Consider the following 21,581-nt stretch of genomic DNA (forward strand, 5'->3'; position numbering starts at 1 on the left):
GCCCCGCCCCTGCCTTGGGTGACCTGTCGGCCTGCGTCTTCCCAAAGGTCTAGGGGCAGGGGAGGTAGCGGCTACTCACATTGCCTTCGTCGTCCACCACCTGGATCTGCCCAGAGTCACAGAGCTTCACCACTGCTCCGATGGGCACGTCGAACTCCTGCCCAGATCGCAGGTCCATCCAGACATAGTCTCCCTGTGGGTGGGAGGGAGCCCCAGGCCAGGTGAGCAGGGAGGGGACCCTGTGCCCCTGCCCTCCTACCAGCAGAGACTCCTGAGCCACCACAGGAGAGGGAAGAAAGGGGAACTTGCTCTTGCTGGGAGCCATCTGGTGCCAGGCCTGGCCTGAGCACTGATGCGAGATCTTCAATCCCTCGTCTATAACAACTGTTACTGCCCCCATTTCACAGATAGGTAAGCAGAGGCTCAGAGGGGGGAAGAGACCCCACGGCTGGGCAGCTTCACACCCAGGCCTGTCCAGTGCCCAGCTATCCCCAAGGCTCAACACCCCATACACAGACAGCAAATCTTTCGAGGTTCAGGCAGAAACACCAAGCCATCAAACCACTTCCCCTCTGTCCTAAAGGAGGCAGCCCCACAAGACACCCAGACAGCCTCCATCACCCACGGGGGCGAGTCTTATTCACAGGTGTGGGCTCCTTGCAGTGACACTGCTCTGTGCTGGGCCATGTGATATGAGTCCCCCACACTGCCTCCTGGCTTGCGGGGAGAGCCCCGACCTTGAGGGGGAGGGTGTCACGCTGTGTCCCCTGCTCTTACTACATACTCAGTAAGGTGCACGGAAGCCAAACCCAAAACCCGGAGTCAGAAAAATGGACTAGGAACAAGCGTTTTCAGCACAGATGCATTCCGCAAACACACACGGAGCACCCACTGAATACGGGGCACTGACTGATCTGAATGCTGGGGATCCAGCAGTGACCGTGGTGTCTACACTCCAGCTGGGAGGAGGCAGAAAACACACAGCTGAGCAAATACGTTCACGCGATCACTGCAGAGGATGGTGAGGACAGCGAAGGGCCCAGGCACACAGAGGGCGGAGAAGGCCTGAGCCGGGCAACAGCCCTCACGCTGGCCAAGACCCAGCCCCGTAGACGCTCACCGGCCTGCAGGTAAAAGCTGGATTTTATCCTAATCCTTGTAAGAGTATTCCCCCGGAGGGCGAGAGAACATAGACATCTTAATAAAACTAGAATTTACCAGGCGGCAGTTAGAAACAGAACAGCTGATAAAACAGAGGACAATGAGGTCACTCCATGGGAACGGCCTCGAACAAGTTACTGATGGACTTGAGCCTCGGTTTCCACAGGTGTCTGAGGAGTGGGCTCAGGGAGACCCGAGGCCAACTCCTCACGGCCTCAGCCTCCTCCTGTTCCCATCAGAATCAACCATTTTTCGGCCACAGCTGCCCGTTCATGGGAGGTTATGCATGTCAGAGACAGGCTAGCTCCAAACCCAAGCTTTCTCCCAGAAAAAGTGGGAGAACTGGAGAGCCTCTGGGGAGGAGTACTCCGTGGTCCCGAGCATCTGCGGTGTCCCCGGGCTGCATGGCTGCTTCCCGTAAGGCGCCCTGTGTAACCCTTTTGTCCCAAACCCAAACTGTGCTTCCTGGCACACCCCTCAGCTGCGCTGAGTTCCAGGCCACGGGCCTCTGGACACGCCCGGCTCATACTGCTCTTCTCCCCTGGCCTGCTACCCTGCCCGCATGTCCACAGGGAGGATGCCCACCCATCTGTCCAGCTCTTCCAGCCTCTCCCCACCCCCCCCTCTTCTTACTCCTCCTCCCCAACCCCTGAAGAGTTCATTCATTCACCCAGTATGTATTTATGGAGAACCCACTGTGGACCAGTCCTGCTCCAGCTTTAGGGACAGAGCCATGAACAGACAGGAAAGGCAGAGTGCCTATAGCCAGACGAGGGGAGGACGTGGGGGGGCCATGCGCAGGTGCCAGGTCACGGTCACGCAGGGGCCTATAACCACAGACAGAGGTTGGACTTTCTTTAAAGTATGACAACAAGCCATTGGAAGGTTTTAAGCAGTAGGATGGCATGATGAATTTACATTTTCAAAAGCTCACTCTGGCTGCTGTGTGGAGAACGGGGGCATGCCCCCAGGCTCCAGGGCCTCTGGGTTTCCCCTTACAGCCAGCACCGCTTGGGATAACCACCATCTATGCAATCATTCAGCACTAGCACGCAGCTCGCTCCAAGGACAGGGCTGGGGCTGAGTCTCAGGTGGGACTCCCCAGAGCCAAACAGTCTAACACAGAAAAACAGAATTTGTCTCTCGATGAGAGAGTATGTGTGTATGAACATATACGAGAGTGTGAGTGTGTGTGTGTGTGCGTGCGTGCACGGGAGGGTTGTGTAAGAGACAAAGCAGGTGCCAGAGGGTGTATGAGAAAGAATAAAGAATGTATAGCATGAGAGAGCCAGAGACAGACACTAACTGCTGGAGACCAGGTGGCCAGGACACTGCTTCATCCTAATGCCCAAAACACCCACGGCGGGCCAGGTAGCAAGTTAGAGGCTTCCCTGCGATTAACTATCTCACCGACAGCCCTTAGGCCGAGGGTTCTATTTTTACATCATCTCCTCAAAGAGGTCAAGAAACCTGCCCAAATTCACCGAGCTGTTTTGTAGTAAAACCAGGAATGAAGCCCAAATCTGACAAACTCCAAATTCAGTGCTCTTTCCTGACATCTCCCTGAACCCAGTTCTGCGAGCAAAACAGGAAACACTGATAGGACCCTTGGCCTTAAATGCTTGCGGGCCAAAGGTCATGCTGGGAGCCTCAGCAGAGGGCAGAACTGGAGGGCAAGAGTCTCTCTGAGTCACCTGTACTCCCCGACCCAGAGCAGAGCCTGACATACAGAAAATGCATCCCACTCGAACAGAGGATAACCAAGATAAAAGACCTTGTGCGAGCAGGAAATGGGAGTGAGAGAGGCTGAGCAGGGAGCTCAGGGCCCACAGAAACAGAAGTCACTAGAGCTCTCCTAACCAAGGATGGTCACGAGAAGGGCAGTGACTAAACTTTCTCTTTCTCTGTTCCAGGTCTCAACATGAGGAAAAAGGCTAAAATGGCAGCTAAGTGGCCTCAGGGAAAATTCTGAGGCTTGAGAACCTCTGAGGGAGAAGTTCCCATGGTCCCAGGGAAAGTTCTTTGGGTATCAGCATGCAGGTGGATTGGAAGAATCTTCATTTTTACAGATGAGGAAACTGGGGCCCAAAGAGACAAAGGAACCTGGCCACCGTCACTCATCGAATTGGTGACGCATTAAACTGTGAGCGCCTGCAGGGCAGGGCCTGAGCCGAAAACAGGGCGGGCCAGGAGCTGCTGGCTGGGGGAGAGAAGAAAGTCGGAAAAGAACAGGAAATTTTTTTGTGGAGCAGGAAGTCGGAGGAGAGGAAAAGAGGAACGGGCCCCAAGTCTTACCCCAGCTGCCCCTCCCATCCCCAGACTCCAGGCACCCATGCCTGCATCTGGCCCCATCCGTCCCACTCCATTGCGAAGGGCGCCCCACTGGAGACTTCACCTTGAATTGAAAATCCCATTTGTAACATGATGGACGCCTCCGTATGGCCCTGTGATATGGGGCCAGTTCCAGCTTCTCTGCTGTCTCATGAGTGGCTGGAGCAGAGGGTCTCCCAGACCCAAGGTACTGATTTCTCAGAATGGATCTAGCTAAAAAGTTCTCAAAAGTACCCAGAAATCCCCCAAGGAAGCTGGGCACACCCAGAGTGAACACACAGTAAAGAGATCTTAGTTGTCTGCCTTCTGCTCAGTTCACGATCCCGACGTCCTGGGGCATCGGGCTCCAGTCCCACATCAGGCTCCTTGCTCGGCGGGGAGCCTGCTTCTCCCTCTGCCTGCTGCTCCCTGCTTCTGTGCACGTGCACTCTCTCTCTCTGACAAATAAATAAAATCTTTAAAAAAATTAAAGAGAGAGATCTTGATTCAGGTCCCAGCTCTACCACTAATACTTTGGGGAAGGCTTTCAGTCTCTCTGGGCCTCGGCGTTCACAGCGCTCACGGACTCGGAGTCAGGGCATGGGAACATGAGAGACCCCACAAACGCATGTTGGCCTTGATGCCCACCCACCTGCCCTCCCAGGGGTGCAGTCCAGTGTGGGGTGAACGTTAACTTCCAACAGGGCCTTGGCCCTTTATGCCTCTTCCTTTCTCTGGGGCAGGGCCTGGAACTCAGTCCCCATTTGTGGGATGAAAAGGAATCTGTCTCAGGACCTGTTTCTCCCTCTCATCCTCATAATCACTCTGGGACACTGGTTTTATTAGCCCCATTTTCACAGGTGGGAAAGACGAACCCACCGACTTGTCGAGGGCACCTGTGAGCAGGAAGTCTCCAGTTGCTAACCTTAGGTGGTAGAGGGGACCGAGGGCCATGCTCTCCTGCCGGTGGGCCAGCCAGACCGGAACCGTCTCCTGAGCCCCCTCGGATCACCTGGAGGCCCTCCCTGCTCTGGACCCCGGAGAAGTGGGGAAGCCCCTTCTCGGACCTGGCCCATCCACCTTGGGTGAACGCAAAAGCTCCATGCACAAGGGGGGGCGGCGGGGGCCAAGTTCCCGCTGGGAATCAGGGATGGTACGGCCCACCTGAGTGCCCTGTCTGCGTGCACCCCGCGCTCTGCGACCGTCACCCCCCAGTTCCCGCCAGGCAGGGAAACGGAGGCCCTGGGCGGGCTTCCCGGGGTGCGCCCTCCCCCTCCCCTCGCAGGCCTCACCGGCAGGACCGCATAACTCTTCAACGCGTGGTTCAGGCTGCGCACCAGCGCCCACTTGCCCGGCTGCTTGGCGCGCGCCTCGGCGGGGTCGGCGGGGTCGGCGGGGTCGGCAGGGTCGGCAGGGGGCTCCATGGCGCGGAGGGTCTGGCGGCGGCTCCGGTGGCAGCAAGGCTCAGGCTCCCTAATTCACCTAATCCCGTGCGCGCCGTCCGCCAGCCGGGGAACCCTAAACCCGGCCATCTGCCGCGGGCCCATGGCAACGGCGGCTTAGGTGACGCCCGCGGGCGGGACCGGGGAGGGGGCGCCGTCGCTGCCCTGGCCCTCTTCCATCTGCACGGGACCCCCCACCACCTGATCATGGGGACTCCTGGCTGGCTTCACCCAGACACAGAGTGTGGCGCCCAGGAACCCAGCTGCAGGTCTCAGCCCAAACGAGGCACCTGGAACCTCACGTGGACCGCAGTTTGGGAGACAAATCTGTATGTTTTCTATGGAAAGAAACCTGGGGATGTTACGGAGGGGAACGCAATAAACTTCATGAGTTTTTGAGACTGAAGGGAAGGTGCCTGAAAGATCCTTCTAGCTCACTGGCTACCTCTAGAAAACCATGGCATGTAAACATCTTGGGGCCGGGGTGGGGGGGGGGGGGTGTGGGGACACAAAGCTTCTGAACAAGCTGCTGTCTGGTCCTCCTCACCCAGCCTTGAGGCTAGCCAGCTGGTAATCTCCCGCAGGCAGGCAGATGAAGCACTGAGGTCTGGGGGAGGGTGTCCCCTGGTTCCCCAGGACGATGAGCACCAAGCTGGGCTCCTGTGTCCTGGCAGCCATGCAGGACTGGGCACCTGGCTCGGGGCCACAGTGGCCACCATCCTATCCAGAATACACAGGCCCTGTGACTCTCCTCCTACTTCCTCCCCCCCCCCCCACTTATGTTTTCTTCTTCCCCTTTCCCTCTCTCTCTTCTCGGCCTATTGTTTCCATACTTGGCCCTTGGCATTGTCTGGAATCCTGGAGGCCTAATTTGTCCCATAAAAACAAGCCAACCACTATGGGAAGTAGGGGGAATGGTAAGAAGGAGAGAGCGATGCCTCACACAGAACTCAGAGCTGCCCCACTGGACCTGGGCTTCCTTCTACCCCAACCCCCATCCCAGCCTCAGGGACCAGCACTCCGCCACCCGGCATAAAGCCGACTGAGCACAGCTATTCCCACCTTCTTCCTGTGCCCTTTCAGGTACCCTGCTCTTGGGAGGGGTCCTTCCGTTGGCTGAGCACGGAATAAGCACACGTATCCCTGCCCATCCACTCACCCGTGGGTGTCTATGGGAACAGGACCTTCAGACACAGGAAGGTGCCGGAGGTGGGCTTCCAGGCATCCTTCCATTTGTCCATTTAACCAACCTGTGCCCAACCTTCACAGGCTCAGACTCAAGTTCAGGGGACACCATCCTCAGAGCTCCCAGCCTGGGGATGCACAGACCCAGACCCAGGTAAGGCTAGTACCACCAGATGAGGGAGGGGTTAGTCCTGGAGAGGCAGGACAGCGTGGCCACTGCGCGGTTGGACTCGGGACACAGACAGCTTGGGTTCAGTCCCGCTAGGCTGCTCAAGCTGTGGAGCCTTGGGCAAGTTCCTCATCCTGTACGGGCCTCTGTTTCCGCAACTGTGGGGTGACAGGATAACACTACCTCGTGCGTTGCCTGTGAGGATTAAAATGGTTTACGTGTGTAACTCACTCAGATTCATGCCTGTTAGAACACATGGCTGTGTGAGTGTTGTTATGATTCACTGAGCAAGTCACGTTAGGGGCAGCACCTAACGGTGTTCCTCTTTTCAGCAGACACGAGAGGGAAGGGCACTCCCGAAGAAGAAACAGCAGAGCACAGAGAAGCAGAGGTAAGAAGGGAGAGATGGTAAAACAGGTCTGGTGGATGGAGAGAGCCCCCCTCAGGGAGACTGGGCAAATACTGACCCAGACCCACTGCCCAACCCCATGCACCCAGGCCACCCTGGGCTGAAGCGTGGGAAGAGGCCCCTTCCCTGTAGGCAGCGAGCACCCCAGGTCTGGGAGGCAAGTCTCATGCCCCTGTGACCTCTCCCAGATCCTCGCCCAGACCCAGGGCTCACTGCTGCTCCAGCCTCATCTGCCGCTGCCTCGAACACACAGGACAGGGTCTCCCTCTCCTCACCGTTGCTTCTGGGAGCCCTCTGCCAGGACTGCTTCACCCCACTATCCTCTTCCCTGCCCCCACCCAGCCAGCAGGGCTCCACAGAGCTGCATGCCACCTGTTCTCCACAACCCCCCCCCCCAACACTGCCTTCTTTTCTGTACTTCTTTGGTGCCTCACACAAACTCATGGTGCTGCCCTCACCCCATCACACCACCATCCACTCCAACTCTGGCCAGGGGGGAGACTGAGGTTCAGAGGAGGTGAAGAGACTTACCCAAGGACACATATCAAGTTGGGACAAAAAGCTTTCACTTAGTCACTGTGCCAACTGTCATGAGCAAGGGATGTCAAGGAAGATAGCAAAGAAGGAAACTCAAGAATTCATTCCTTTATAGAAACACTAAAAATATGGCAAGAACTGTCAGAATCAACTTTACTACCAGAACTCTAGAAAATAATCAAATGTTATTGTAACCAACAGACTATTGAATAAAGAGAAAGGTGACTGAACCCCAGCAGGAGAGCTTCGTGGTGTTTTAATCTACCCCTCCCCACCCCATCTTGTGGCAATCTTGAAGATGCAGGCTCACATCCCTGGTGTGGGTTCTTGGGGCCAGAAGCAGAACAGACCTGTTATCAAAGAATTATGGTTGTTTTAACCTGTCTGGGAGCTCCCTAAAGGAATACTGCAAGGGCCTTGCCTTTATTTCCCTAACTTGGAACTCCCCTGGGGTGGAGGAGCAGCTAGGGAGGGCTCTGGGCAAAAACATTCAAAGATACATGAACTACCCACTGCCACCTGGGGGGGAAAATAATCAGTTGGAAAAAAACAATAGACACTTCAAAAAGCCTGGAGGAAAGCCAGGGGAATATGGGTTTTGAAAAGCTCCTGCATATGCTAGAGAATCTAGAAAACCTCATATATGCCCAGGATTGGAAGAATGTTCAGAAAAAGTGAAGGCTAAGGCAGGCTTGTAAATGGCCTGAGGATTGAAGGCATGCCCCAACACACACACACACACACACACACACACACACACACACACACAGCCCAACTGCAGGACCAAGAGGTTTTTTGTTTTGGTTTTGGTTATAGGGGTTTTCAAAATTTCAGTGACCACACACAGCAAAGAAGACAGTCTTCATAAAGATAGTTTAGAAATGTCACTAAACAAAACTACAGTTCACAAGAAGCAGCAACAACAAACCAGAGAGAGAAAGAGAGAGAGAGAGAGAGAGGAGAATTGGACTTCCAGAGTTATCACATTATATTTAAAATGTCCAGTTTCCAAAAAGAAAAAAGAAAAAGTCCAGTTTCCAACAAAAAGTAATGAGGCAAAGAAATAAGTATGGCCCATTCATAGGTAAAAGGAAATTAATAGAAATTTTCCCTGAGGAAGGTCAGACATTGGACTTTATAGACAAAGATTTTTTCAACTACCTTAAATATAGTCAAAGAATGGAATGAAACCAGAACATCTCACCAAATAGAGAGTATAAATAAAGGGATAGAAATTATTACACATTATTAGTTGGAAAATAACAAATATGAAAAATTCACTAGAGGCATTCAACAGCAAATTTGAACAGGCAGAAGGAAGAATCCGCAAACTTGGAGATAGGTTAATTGAGATTATGGAGTCTGAAGAATATGAAGGAGAAAAAAAAGAATTAGGAAAAGTGAGCAGAACCTAAGAAAGGTATGGGACATCAGGTGGACCAACATATGCATAATGGGAATCCCAAAGGAGAGGAGAAGAGAAAGAGGCAGAAAGGCTATTTGAAGAAATAACGGTCAAAAATGTTCCAAACTTGAGGAAAGACACAAATCTTCATGTCCAAATAGCTCAGTAAATTCCAAGTAGGATGAACTCAAAAAGATCCACATTGAGTCTTAGCCATAACAATCAGATAACAAAAACAACAAAATAAAAGACATCCAAATTGGTAAGGAGGAAGTAAAATTATCACAATTTGCAGGTGACATGATAATATATATAGAAAACCTGAAAGATGCCACCGAAAAACTACTAGAACTGATAAATGAATTCAGTAAGGTCACAGGATACAAAATCAACATACAGAAATCCATTGCATTTCTATATACCAATAATAAAGCAGCAGAAAGAGGAATTAAGAAAACAATCTCACTTACAATTGCACCCAAAATAATAAAAAACCTAAGAATGCACTTAACCAAGGAGGTGAAAGACCTATACTCTGAAAACTATAAAACACAGATGAAAGAAATTAAAGACAATGCAAAGAAATGGAAAGACATTCCATGTTCATGGATTGAAAGAACAAATGCGTTAAAATATCTCTACTACCCCAAGCAATCTACACATTTAATGCAATTCCTATCAAAATACCGACAGCATTTCTCAGAGAGCTAGAATACACAATCCTAAAATTTGTATGGAACCACAAAAGACCCCAATAGCCAAAGCAATTTTGAAAAAGAAAAACAAAACTGGTGGCATCACAATTCCAGACTTCAAATTATATTACAAAGCTGTAGTGACCAAAACAGTATGGTACTAGCACAAAAATAGACACATAGGTCAATGAAACAGAATAGAAAGTCCAGAAATAAACCCATAATCATATGGTCAATTGATCTTTGACAAAGGCAGAAAGAATATACAATGGGAAAAAGATGGTCTTGAACAACTGGTGCTGGGAAAACTAGACAGCTGCATGCAAATGAATGAAACTGGACCACTTTGTTACACCACACACAAAAATAAACTCAAAATGAATTAAGAACCTAAATGTCCTGGGTGGCTCAGTTGATTAAGTGGCTGCCTTGGGCTTAGGTTGTGATCCTGGGGTCCTGGGATCGAGCCCCACGTCAGGCTCCCTGCTCAGTGGGGAGTCTGCTTCTCCCTTTCCCTCTGTTCCTTCCCCCCACTCATCTTCTCTCTCTCTCAAATAAATAAAATCTTAAAATAAAATAAAAATAAGAGGCAAATGCATAAAACAATAATTATAAATCTATGTTGATGGGCACACTATGTATAAAGATGTAATTTCTGACAATCACAATATAAAAGGGAGAGGGACAGAGCTGAAAGCAGCATTTTTTATGTACCATTGAAGCTAAGTTGGTATCAACTTCCACTAGATTTGTATAAATGTAAGATATTAACTGTAAACCCAGGGTAACCACTAGAATATACATGGAAATGATAAAAGAATCAAAAGCACACTGGAGGAAAAAATCAATCAAACACAAAAGAAGGCAGTAACAGGAATTCGGCGGGGGGAGTAGAAGGACATATAAGAAAACACAGCAAAATGGCAGAAGCCTTGATATGGAAAGGAGTTAAGCTTTGTATGGAAATGAATTAAAAGGTACAGTTTGGCTGAATAGGTTGCAAAAACAAACAAACCAGAATCCAGCTATATGCCAACTGCAGGAGACTCACTTCAGATCCAAAGACACAAATAGATGGAAAGTGAAAAGATAGAAAAATATATATTCCATGAAAATAATGCAAATAGTAACCAAAAAAGAGCTGGAGTGGCTAGAAAATCAGCCAAAGTAGACTTGACATCATTATAACGTTGTTATAAGAGACAAAGAAGGACATTTTAATAAAAGGGTCAATTCAACTGTTATCAACAGCCCACAAATTTATCTTCAAACCTCCCTGGTGCTCCCGAATCCGGGCAAAGTACGTTCAGTCCCTACCCTGGGTCCACCACGGAGCCAGAAATCATATCATACTGAAGCACGGCAGCCCTCCCTGAGGTCCTTAAGAGGGTCATGTGCGCCCAAGATCTGTGGGTTCTTGCAAGCACCAGCTGACCTTGTAACCTGGGCCAGTCCCTCCTCCGGAGACCTCAGTCCCCCATCTGTACGCGAGGAGCTCCTGCAACAGCCTCCCGCCCTCCCCGGCACCCCCCCAACCCCCTACCACAGGCAGGGCAGAAGCTCCCCCAGCCCCCAGACTCTGTGCCACCTCACTCCAGCCCAGGACTCCTGCTATGACCGTTGCACTGAAAGGCGCCCTTGCCATGTTTCAAGCCACCTCCCACCTTAGTCCGGTAACTACTCCAGGACAGGGAGCAATTTAGCTCTGCATCCTCTGTGCCCAGTACAGAGAAGGGGCTCAGTGCCATTCTGCTGGGTGGGTGAGTGAGAATGTGGCTGGAGGGGAGGCAGCTTCTGGCACGCTAGGAGTCTCCGGGCACCACCCCCCCCCAAGGCCTGAAGCCATCAACCTGACGGGTCTGCCCAGACCTCCCCAGGGTCCCTAGGAAAGAGCCTGTGTTCTGCAAATGCCTCCCACCGGGACGGTCTGATCTCTCCTTCCCCGAGCGCTGTGCCTGCTCCCCGTGCCACCCAGCAGCTCCCCTCAGGGTCTGAGGCCTCTCCCTGCCTGCTGCCCCCCTCACCACCATGGCTGCCTTCCCTGTCTGGACCTGCCCTAGCTTACGTCTAAATGACCCTATCTGGGCTTCAGCTTCTTCACCTGTGACATGGCCATGACGATCCTTCCCCTCATAGCCTTCTGGCAATAAAAGGAGATCATGTCTAGAGAGTGCCTGGCACATAGTAGGGCCAACGTGGATGTTACTTTTGAAGAATTAGAACCTTCAACAAATGCACGTTTTCATGAGGGAAGAGGTCTGGATTCTTCGCCCATGTTTATGAAGGTGTTCCCTGTACCTGGGGCCCTGGGGGGGCTCAGAAAGGCTGGGATGATGGAGGGCGGGAGGAGCGAATCTCCATCACTGATCTTTCCCACACGGGGAAAGATCCATCACGTCCTTTGAGGTCTCCTGAGATTTTCACATCAAATAAAGTGAGAGAGAAAAGAACAGGCAATTCTCATTCACAGGAACACTACCAACATGGTCTTGTCGGGAGGAGGCGTCGCGGCAGCTAACCATTACCGAGCTGTGTCCTCCATCGGACGCACTGTTGTAGACGCCTTATGGCTTTGCTGTCCCAAGCATTCCGCTGAGGTGGCCACCACTGTCTGCCTCGCTCCTTAGACCAAGTGAGGGTGTAAGAATCCCTTCTTTAGCATCGAGCCTCATCTGAGTGGGCTGGTGCCGGGGCTGAGGAGACAGTGGGGAGCAGGACGAGGGCTGTCCCCCACTCCCAGGCTCACCTGGGGCTCTCAGGTACGCAGGGGGAGAAGATGGAGCGTGATCCGACTCCACCGTGCGCGGAGCAGGGAAGGCTCCCCAGGGAACAGTGGCCACCTCAAGGCCTGAGGAGAAAGCGGCCAGGAAAATGGGGAGCGAAGTGCTCAGGGCAGGGTGTGTGAGAGAACCGGGGTCTTTCAGGGCAGGAAGGAGAGGCAGGAGGAAGGGAGGTGAAAGCAGCAGCACCTTGAGGGAACCCTCGCGGCATCTTATCTTCACAACCACCATCCCAGGAAAGAGGGCTTTCCCCCCTCATTTTATAGGCAGGAAACGGGCTCAGGAAGGCTGAAAGACATGGCCAAATCTGCCCACTCACCAAAAACGAAGCCCACGCCGGAGCCCTGGTGTGTGGCCTGTGGAGCTGCGTAGCTGGCTGGCGCCCCAGAGCTGCCCCTTTCTCAGGGGCAGAGCAGCGACAGAACTGTACTGTCTGTGTGAGGGGTGGGCAGAGCCTGGGCTTCCCCGTGGACACCCTCTCCCAGCACAGCCCGCTCACAGGGTGAGGTGGACCAGCGTGCGGAGAGGGCCCGTGAGGGGGAAGGCACAGTCAGCCAAAGGCCCGCCTCACAGGCTTCCTGAGGGAAAACCCCCATGGGGGCTCTGGGTGGCCCAGGCTGCCCCTCCGAGGGCTACGAAGTCCCCCACTCACCGAGCCCTGCCTGCAGCTGAGGCCTTGGCACCAGCAAACGTTCAGTGACAGCGACTTTCCTTCTGTTGGCTCTGGCTGTCTCTGCTGGGGCTTTGAACAGGCTGTCAGGCCGAGGGGCTCCAAAGGGGGTCTCCTCCAGCCCTGGGATGGAAGACTGTCCATTCCGATCCCACCCTGCCTGAAGCCTGCCTCCTCTCTCTCTCTCTCTCTCTCTCTCTCTCTCTCTCTCTCTCACACACACACACACACACACACACACACACACACACACACACACACACACGCAGCTGCAGAACAAGGCTGCCCACTGGCCTCTGACGGGCCTGGAGGATGTGAAGCTGCCGGCCAAGCCCCCACGGCACACACTCCCACCAGCCCTGGGGCTTGGTGCCAAGCAGACCTGGCTCGGGGCCCACATTCCTGGCTCTGGAGACCAGGAGCTCATTAGAGCCTCAGGCTGATCACGGGGAAGGGCTGAGGGTCAGGGGCCACTGTGGCCCCGGGAAGGAAGGCGGGCTAGAGGACTCGGCCAGGGCCAGCACCCCTGCTTCTTCCCCATATTACCCCAGGGGGCTCACGCTCTAAGCAGGTCATCCCCCACTCACTGCCCCTTGTGAGGCTCAAGCCCTTCCTTGTCTGGCTTCACTAGACTGACCGACTTCCTATTCCCGGTGCCCAAAGGCTTTCCCACATTTGGGCCTTTGCACCTGCTATTCTATTTTCTGGAATGCCTGGGGATTCAGAGATGCACATAAATAAATAATTTCTACCCAGTGGGGTGAGTACAGTGAGAAGGGAAGGGCTCAGCAGACACATCAGAGGGAGCAGCTCCAGACTGGGCCTGCGAGAGGCGGGAAAGTTTCACCGCTGGCTTTTGAAGCATAGACAGGAGGCTTCTAAAAGAAAGCACTGGGGAGGGTGTCCTATGGTTTAACCATATGGATGAGAGAATGTGGGATGGGACGGGATGAGCCTCCCAACAGGGTTCCTCCTGGCATAGCCAGAGGAAGGCCAGTGGGGCACGGGGAGCACTCACCTGCTGAAGAATCACCATCGTCCGTCGTCAGACGCTCGTGCTTCCCGCCTGGCCAGATACAGATCTGTGGGGGAGAGACCATGCGAAGCCTCTGAGCAGGCCGGCCCTGGCAGCCAAGAGCCTGGCTGGGGTCACCTGGGCTCTTCCCAAAGCCTCAGCCGTGCCTCCCCCTGGGGAATCCTCCCTCCCTGGCTGCTCTCCTTCTGGCCACAGCCCAGCCTGCGTGACCTGAGCCTCAGCCACGGTCACTGGCTCTACTGCCCAGAGCAGCTGAGCTCTTCTCTTGGTTACGGTCATTCAGAGATTTCTAAAGGGCTCCTAGGAAATAGCAAGTCCAGCCCCCTCCCCTGAACATACGGGCAAAGGGACTTGCCGAAGTTACACAGCAGGGCAGGGCAAATTCAGGACTAGGACTTGATTTCCGGCCTCCGAGTTCAGGGCTGCCCCAGGGTGATGGGAGCAGCCAGGCCCAAGGGGAGGGTCGCAGGCTGAGCACGACCTGCTCATGGCATGCCCTAACTAAAACCCTTCCACAGAGCACCCACTGCATTCAGGATGGGGGCTCTAAGCCCACCAGGCTGGCTTCTAAGGCCCAGTACCATGTGCCTCCTGCTGATGTCTTAGTCTTCCCTCTCACCGCCTCTTCCCCACCCCCTCCCTGACACTTGGGCTATCCTTAGCACTCACTACTCCTGAAGAATGCCAACCCTTTTCGTAGCTCCTGGCCTCTGCATACATTGACCTCCTCCACCTGGAATTCTGACTAGTAAATTCCCACCTATACTTCATGGCTCAGTTCAGACAGCACCTCCTCCAGGAAGCCTTCCCTGCCTGACCACCCCTAAGGTGCCAAAAGCTCTGATGTTTCTGTCTATCCAGCCCTGATTATATGCATTATGTTGTCAGGTCAGGGTCTGTCCCCACCTCTGTCACCCCAAAGTTGGGGAGTTAATCCAGGGCAGGGGGTGGGCTCAGTCACTACCTCACACAGTATAGGGCCAGGCCCAGAGATTGCTTAGGAAGGAACCCTGGGACCAAGTGTGGTGATCCAGGCAGCCCCAGTCCACAGGTCCTGGTGTGAGGCCCCTCTGCCCCCCCCCAACTTGCCCCCCAGGGTGAGCATCAATTTTTCACAAGGCCCGTTCAGAGGCACTGGGGCATTTGATCCTCTGTCCAGGACACTGCCTGACACCTGAGCCCTGACCCCTGCCCTGGAGCTCCGGCACCCAGCCTGGCTGGCGGGGAAGGCGATTCAACAGGGCTGGCAGGCGGCTGCCCTGGGGAGCCATGTCCAAACAGGGTGCCCAGCGGCTGTGCCAGCCTCCTGCACCAGGGTGAGCCTCAAGAGCCGGGGCAGAGCCAGGCCTTTCAGGACTCTGGAGGGTGGAAGGGGCATGGACTTTAACAGTCACACGGAAGGGAAAAGCCACAAGATAAACTTCTTCCTGAAAATAAGAACTAGCCCACGTTTAAGTTAAGTGCTTTTCAAATTGACAATAGGCAAAACTCTATTTACACTTCTGCGTCCATGGTGGACTTTACCTTGTCTCCACAACAACCCTGGGGGGAGGGGGGCTTCCTGTTCCCATTTCACAGATGGGAAATTTGAGGCACAGAGGAAAGAAGTTACTTATCCAAAGAGAGAGAAAGAGAGATAAAGAAAGAGATTAAGGAGGAGTGTCAGAGGCCAAAAAAGACTCTCTCTCTCTCTCTCTCATCGCCACCCTAGCACGTTTGCCCCCCTGCCCCAGGCCCGGTCAGAGACCATTCAATGGACACCATGCCCCCGACTCTGCCCTTCTCCAGGCTACAAGCCTCCATCTGTCCAGTTTCAGGACCGTTTCGTTTCGTGGCTATTGTGGCTGCTCCCGCAAATGTGGCAGGACACCCAGACCAGGAGCAAATGGCTGTGGGGGCAGGGGCTCCAGGGAGGCCCAAGTCCGTGATCCCCCCAACGTCCAGCAAACGCTTCTCCCAGTGCCCAGGATAGGGGGCAGCCCACGCTTACCGGGGTCCCAGCTCCCCACTCTCAGCAACGCACCAGGCTGGCTGCAGCTGCCACCCGCACGAAGGGCTCAAGAGCCGGGGTCCCGGGTCTGGGACAGTCTGCAGACCCACGTCCACTCTTCCTCTGTCTTGCTCCGAGGCCCGTCACTCTGGGGATCTCTCTGGATCTGTCCGTTCCTCCCTGTGCGACTGCCTGTCTCCGTCTCAGCCTCTCCCTCTCTTTCCCGACCAGGGCGGCTGTCCAGCGGCACTGCTGCCCTCCCCGCGCCCCACTCCAGAGCCTTCCCTCAGGAGGCGGAGCCAGAGGGGCCTCCAAGATCTGGGTGTCGTGACCTCAGCGCAGGAGGCAGGCTGTGCCGCCCGGCCCGGTGCGGAGCCGGCTGCCCAGTGGGGAGGCAGGGGCCCTGGGGTCCCTCGGCTGCGCTGCTGAGCAGCGTGGGACTCAAGCAAAAACTCCCCGTGCCGGCCCCAGCTGCCGGCTATTATACGCAGTAGGGCCACCTGCTCCCTGCACGTGGGCGGGGCACTGCCCATCCCGACCCCGTCCCTGATTTGCTGAGTCCCGGCACCTGCCCGCCCTCCACCACGCCTGTTTTCTCTCTAAATGCCTGCTTGACACTCTTGGAAGGACCTGGCAGAGCGGGACGGGGCGGGCAGGAGGCTGCAGGCCCCATGTTCCAGCCCTTTCTCCCCAGTCCCTGTACACACACCACCCTTCCACAGACCCACGCCCAAGGGCTCCCCTCAGATGTGCCCCCTGAAGCTCTTCACTTCAACACTGTCCCCACAGCCTGTTCTGGGGGAGGGGGAGGTGTTGCCCACAATCATCCAGGAAACTGTCTCTCAAACCAACGGACTTGGAGCAAGCCTGCCTGTCCCAGGGACACGGATGAACTGCGGCCAACTACTGTGATGTAGAAGTGGGGGGCGGGGCACACACAGGAGGGTTCCACAGTGTTACTAGCATGGCAAAGACATAACATGGAGGACTCCTCGCTGAGGCCTGGCATGTCCTTGTCACCACCCTCTGCCTCCTGCCTCCCTGGCAGCTGCCCCATCAGGGCAGGCGTCTCTAGGGGCCCCTTTGGCCTGGGCAGAGGGAAGCACTCTTGGAGCTCCCGCCTCTGTAAGTGGGGTGCGTCTGCAGGGAAGAGGCTACCCCCCAAGGAATAGGGTGGGAGGCTCAAGGATGCCACCTGCTGGGCACGGGGCGCAGCTGCCCTCTGGAGCCCCCACGGGAGCAAGGCTGAGCGTCCAGCCTCAGGTGAGAAGCGACAGTGCCGGGACTCAGACTCTGACTCAACGCTCCCAACCCCTGCAGGCCCCCGGCTGCCAGAGCGGCCTCAGCCAGGCGGCCCGGGCAGGGGCTGTGCCGGGGCACCGTCCCCACTTCTGGGCTAGCTCCTGCCACTGCCACTTGCTACCTACCCCTCCTCCAATCACGTCCCTTGCTGAGCCTCCCAGGCTGGTGGCGGCCTGCGCAGACGGCACGGCGGAGAGACCCACGGTCATGTTCTGTGCCAGCGGGGCTCAGCGTCCATAATGTCCTTTGCTCACGATCCTGTAGAGAAAACCTACCAACTGGCCTCCATTCATTTTCCCTCACTCCCCACCCCGACCCAGTCATCACTGTGTTCTGTCCACTCTACCTCCAAAATCTGTCCACGAGTTCTCCCCAGTCCCTACCCCCCAGCTTCCTGGCTGGAGCTGCCAGCAGCTTCCTCCCAACAGCCTCCACTCTGGCCTCCCCCCATCCACCTGCGCCCCACAAACCCAGCTCCTCTTCCTGTGGCTGCCTCCCTCCCTCCACTGTCCCCTTGCACCAGGGCATCGACCTTCCCTCCCAGGTAGGCTGGAACCCCGCAGAACCCACACTGCCCTTCCAGTCACTCCCTGCACAGTGCTTGTTAGAATCGCAGTGTCTCCATTGGCCTCCTGCCCCCCAGCTAGTGTGTGGACTGCCCCACAGATGGGACTGGCTGGTTCCCTGCAGCCCCAATGCCTGGGATGGGGCTTGGGACAAGGCCAGCAGAAGGAATGATGGGATGATCCCCGTGACCTCCGCCCACAGATGCACCAGCTGGCAGCAGGGTCCCGCCTCAGCTGGAATATCCCCTCCACTGTCTCTTACCCCAGAGGGACAGACAGATGCAAGAGTCTCTCTGAGATTGTGGTAATGTTTATTGAGAACAGAACAGGTCTCCGCTCCCGACCCCATGGTCGGCCCTGGGGAAGTGAAGCCCACATCCAGGTGATATGACCAGAAGCCCTGCCCAGCAGCAGGTGGGGACCCTGAGGACCCCACGGGCTGAAGGGCACATCAGGGGAATGGAGCATTTGCTCTCCCCACCCACCCTCCAGTCCCGGCCGCCAGAACTCCATCCTCACCTGCCCAGGGACCAGGGCCCTTTGCACAGCTAGGAGCCAGCCTGGCCCACTCAGAGGGGCAGCAAGCAAGGGCAGGGCTGCCGAAACTGTTTTTTTCTGGGAGGGCCTGAGGGGGGCGGCAGTGCCCAATCCCCAGACTGAAGCCCACACAGGCCTGCCCATCGGTCCTCGTTTGCCCGCTAGCCCAGGTGGGCATGGCTGAGCGAAGACTCAGGTGTCAGCCCCAGGGGCCCCACGCTGGTGTGTCTGGCCCTCACCTCTCCACCCCGACTCGGGAGTCTTCACTTTGAAAAGACACTGAGGAGTGATTACATGAAATGTGCGTAGTGGGCATGCTACAGAGACACAGAAAAGGTATGGTTTTGCCCTTATTCAGCACTTGTGAGAGCACCGACACACAAGAACCATTGGCCCCACTTCACAGAAGGGAAATCGAGGCACAGGAGGGTTCAGGGACTTGCTCCTGGTCACGTGGTCCTGTCCCAGCCCCAGACCCAAGTTCTGGAGGAGAAGTCCCAGCTTTTCAAGAAGGAATCCTCTTGTCCTCACACGTGGTCGGGCGCCAGGGCGCAGGGGCAGAGCCAGGCACACCCAGCACCTCCAGCCAGGACACGGCGCCGAACAGCCAGCTGGGGAGCCAAACGTTCAGGTGCCCGGAATTCCCAGCAAGGCCACAGGAGTTCCTGTTCTTAAACCAACTGGGCTTTTCATTTACATCGCTTGGTCTGCAGCCAGCAAAGGGCACAGAAGAGACCCAAGCAGGTCGTGGCACCAACACTCACCAGGAACCCAGGTGGGGCCAGCTGGTGAAACGCCCGAACACCCTCTTCTTCACCTGCTGCGGTCCTCCTCTGAGAAGGCAGGACTCCTCATCCCTCCCCCCAGCAGAATCAAAATAAAATCAGCGGACCACAGGAACTGGAGGTGAAGTTGAAAAAAGGGGGTTCAGGCTCTCAGTTTAAAAGCCCCTGGTTAAAATTGGTAACACATAGAGAATATAAAGCATTGGGGACTAAAGGGACACTTTGATCGAGGCAGCAAGAGGAGGGCCATAGCCTCTTTGGCTGCATTCTGGGGGGAATGCTGGAAGAGGGGCCTCTGGTCAGGTGATGGACTTACCTGTCTCCTGCCAAGCCCGACAAATGACCTGAGTCCAGTGGGCCGGAAACCACCGCCCCAGGGTCCCTTGTCCCGGGAAAAGCTCAGGTCTTGCAGCAGAGGGGGGCCTTCAGGTCCCCACGCCTCCCCACACCCTCCTGGCCCACCAAACCGGGCACACGCCTCCCGGCATGAGGGCAGTAGAGGCAGGAAGACGCCCTTCCTCCCCATGGCCGCCACCATCCACTAGGGGCCTTCACACAGAGGCTGGGAGTGAAATCAGCCTGGGGTGAGGGGGCAGCCATAGCTCCTCTGGGCATCTGGGCATCGGCCTTGGAGAGGACCTGAGAGCAGGGGTGAGGCCCAGGACGGGCCGGGTCTCCCAGAGTGGCAGTGAGGTGCCTGGTGCCACCTGGGGGTCTCATGGACATCGTTTATTCATTTGGCAAATCTCTGTTGAATAAATAAATGGATGGGCAAGTGGATAGGATCAGAGAACGAACAAATGTCACCTGCCCATTTTCCTGACTCCAGCCCAAGCAGGAACCCAGCAAGAGCCAAGAGTCCTTTCAAGGTGGCTAGAAAAGCAGGTGTAGGTGACAGAGAAAGCAAGGTCTGGTTCATAGGGGCGGGCCTGGGACACAAGGGGCAAGAGCGGGGTTAGGGGACGTGGCAGATTGTGTGTAAACAAGTGAGATCTCGGCACTCCGTCGGCAGACAGCAGGGCCCTGGGAAAATGTTTTCAACGGATAGAGTCCCTTCGCAGTGGCGACGGCTGGGGTAAGGAGAGGGCTTGTCAATCTCAGGCAGGAAGGTTCCTCCATGAGAAGGGACTGCTTTGGGGGCCTTGGGACACTGAGGCCCTGAGAAGGGCAGAGGGCTCCCCAGGTCACACAGCAAGTCAGCGGAAAAGCTGGGAAGAGGCCCCCAGCGTCCTGGCTCCCGGGCGAGTCCCTGGCCAGGCTGGGGACATGCAGATGGTAAAACCGCGGCGGCCAGGCAGGGGGGCAGGCGTCAGACGGCCGTGAGGGAGGTGCTGCTGAAGACACGCACGGCGACGGTGCCGGGCAGGTCGCTGGGCTGCCGGCTGCTGCGGTCCTGGAGGCGGAGGGTGTGCAGGGCCTGGAGGTCGTCTGGGTCAGCCTTCAGGCGCACCTGGCCCAGGAATTCGTCCTTCAGGACGCGGTGGTTCCAGATCTGGGAGGAGACAGAGGATCGCGGTGCAGGGAGCGCCTTTAAGAGCAGGGGTACAGGTCTGGCCGTACTCCTTCCAGAGCCTCAGGCTTCCTTCCATCTGTCCAACTCCCTTCCACGGACACAGTTAAGTGTGTTATTAGCTCTGCTGCTGACCTCAGGTGACGCTGGACAAGTGATACACCCGCTGCCTTGATTTCCCCATCTTCAATATAGGGTTGGATCAGTGGCCCCTATGGGTCCTTTCAGCCCCAACATCTACGGGTTCGTGATTTGATCCAGTGGGACCCACTATTAGGAAAACTTGGAAATCTTATAGGGGCTTCCCCAGAGGAACTGGGAGTTTGTTTACAGATGGTTTCTCACCCGGGGAGGGGCTGGCCTGGACCCGGGGGATGGAGGACTTCCCGCTAATAAGCCCAGAATCATCCACTGGCCACCTTGGCCTGAGAAGGGAAGGAAGCCCATGGCCAGGACCCTGGCTCTCTGGTCCCTCGCTCTCGGGAAACAACTACCCCTACCACGCGGCATCGCATCTCGGCGCAAGCTCTCCTGGTAGACCCACCTCCAGAGGGATTTAAGGAACAGCTCCCAAGCCCCTGGGGCAAAGCTGGCAGAGGTGACCACTGTCCCTGGCATGACCCTGCTGTGTCTCAAAATCACACCAGCCAATCCAACTTGCCCACCCCACAGGGGGAACTCTGGGGCACCGGGCAGGGCCGGCCAGAGAATTTGTGAGGCCATACCATGTCGGGGACAGAGTGGGAACCAGCACGTAGTGTTCCTGGGTCCCCAACAAAAGCTCTGCCACCCTGGGCCCAGCCCCCGTGAGTGGGGAAGCGTCAAGGCGGGGGGCCCAGGAGCGGCCCTCGGGACGGGCAGGCTCACCTGGACTGTGATGGGCTGGCCCGGCTTCTTGCGGTAGAAGATGCCTTTCACGTCGTACTCGGGCGTCGAGCTACCTTTCTGCACGGCCGAGCGGACTTTGTCTCCCTCACACTTAATGATCACATAAGAGTTGGCCCCTAGAGAAATTGAGTGGGTCATGGGGTGATGGTGGGGGCTGGGGCAGGACCCAATGGGACAGATGTCTGGGAGGTGAGTTCCCCTCCC

General features: G+C 55.7%; 2 protein-coding genes across 8 annotated transcripts in view; both read right to left on the bottom strand.

Annotated features, from left to right (window-relative positions):
- Window positions 1–16,276, bottom strand: part of MYO7A (myosin VIIA) — a 79,437-nt gene extending 63,161 nt beyond the window's left edge. The window contains exons 1-3 of the mRNA XM_044390902.3: window positions 15,790–16,276; window positions 13,782–13,845; window positions 80–193 (exon numbers count right to left, since the gene is read on the bottom strand). Coding sequence (XP_044246837.2) covers window positions 80–193; window positions 13,782–13,799 — 132 coding nt within the window. The 5' untranslated portion in view covers window positions 13,800–13,845; window positions 15,790–16,276. The remainder of the gene's footprint in view (window positions 1–79; window positions 194–13,781; window positions 13,846–15,789) is intronic.
- Window positions 16,277–17,951: 1,675 nt separating this feature from the next.
- CAPN5 (calpain 5) overlaps window positions 17,952–21,581 on the bottom strand; it is a 52,823-nt gene continuing 49,193 nt past the window's right edge. For 6 of the 7 annotated variants that reach the window (XM_026518155.4, XM_057316761.1, XM_057316760.1 and 3 more), the window contains 2 exons: window positions 21,357–21,493; window positions 17,952–20,471 (listed from right to left, as the gene is read on the bottom strand). In XM_026518155.4, the coding sequence (XP_026373940.1) occupies window positions 20,289–20,471; window positions 21,357–21,493 (320 nt within the window). In that variant the 3' untranslated portion in view covers window positions 17,952–20,288. Of the gene's footprint in view, window positions 21,494–21,581 lie in introns of all 7 variants that reach the window. The other variant, XM_057316758.1, reaches the window with a different exon arrangement.

Source organism: Ursus arctos, unplaced genomic scaffold (genome assembly GCF_023065955.2).
Source record: "Ursus arctos isolate Adak ecotype North America unplaced genomic scaffold, UrsArc2.0 scaffold_22, whole genome shotgun sequence".
NCBI lineage: Eukaryota > Metazoa > Chordata > Mammalia > Carnivora > Ursidae > Ursus > Ursus arctos.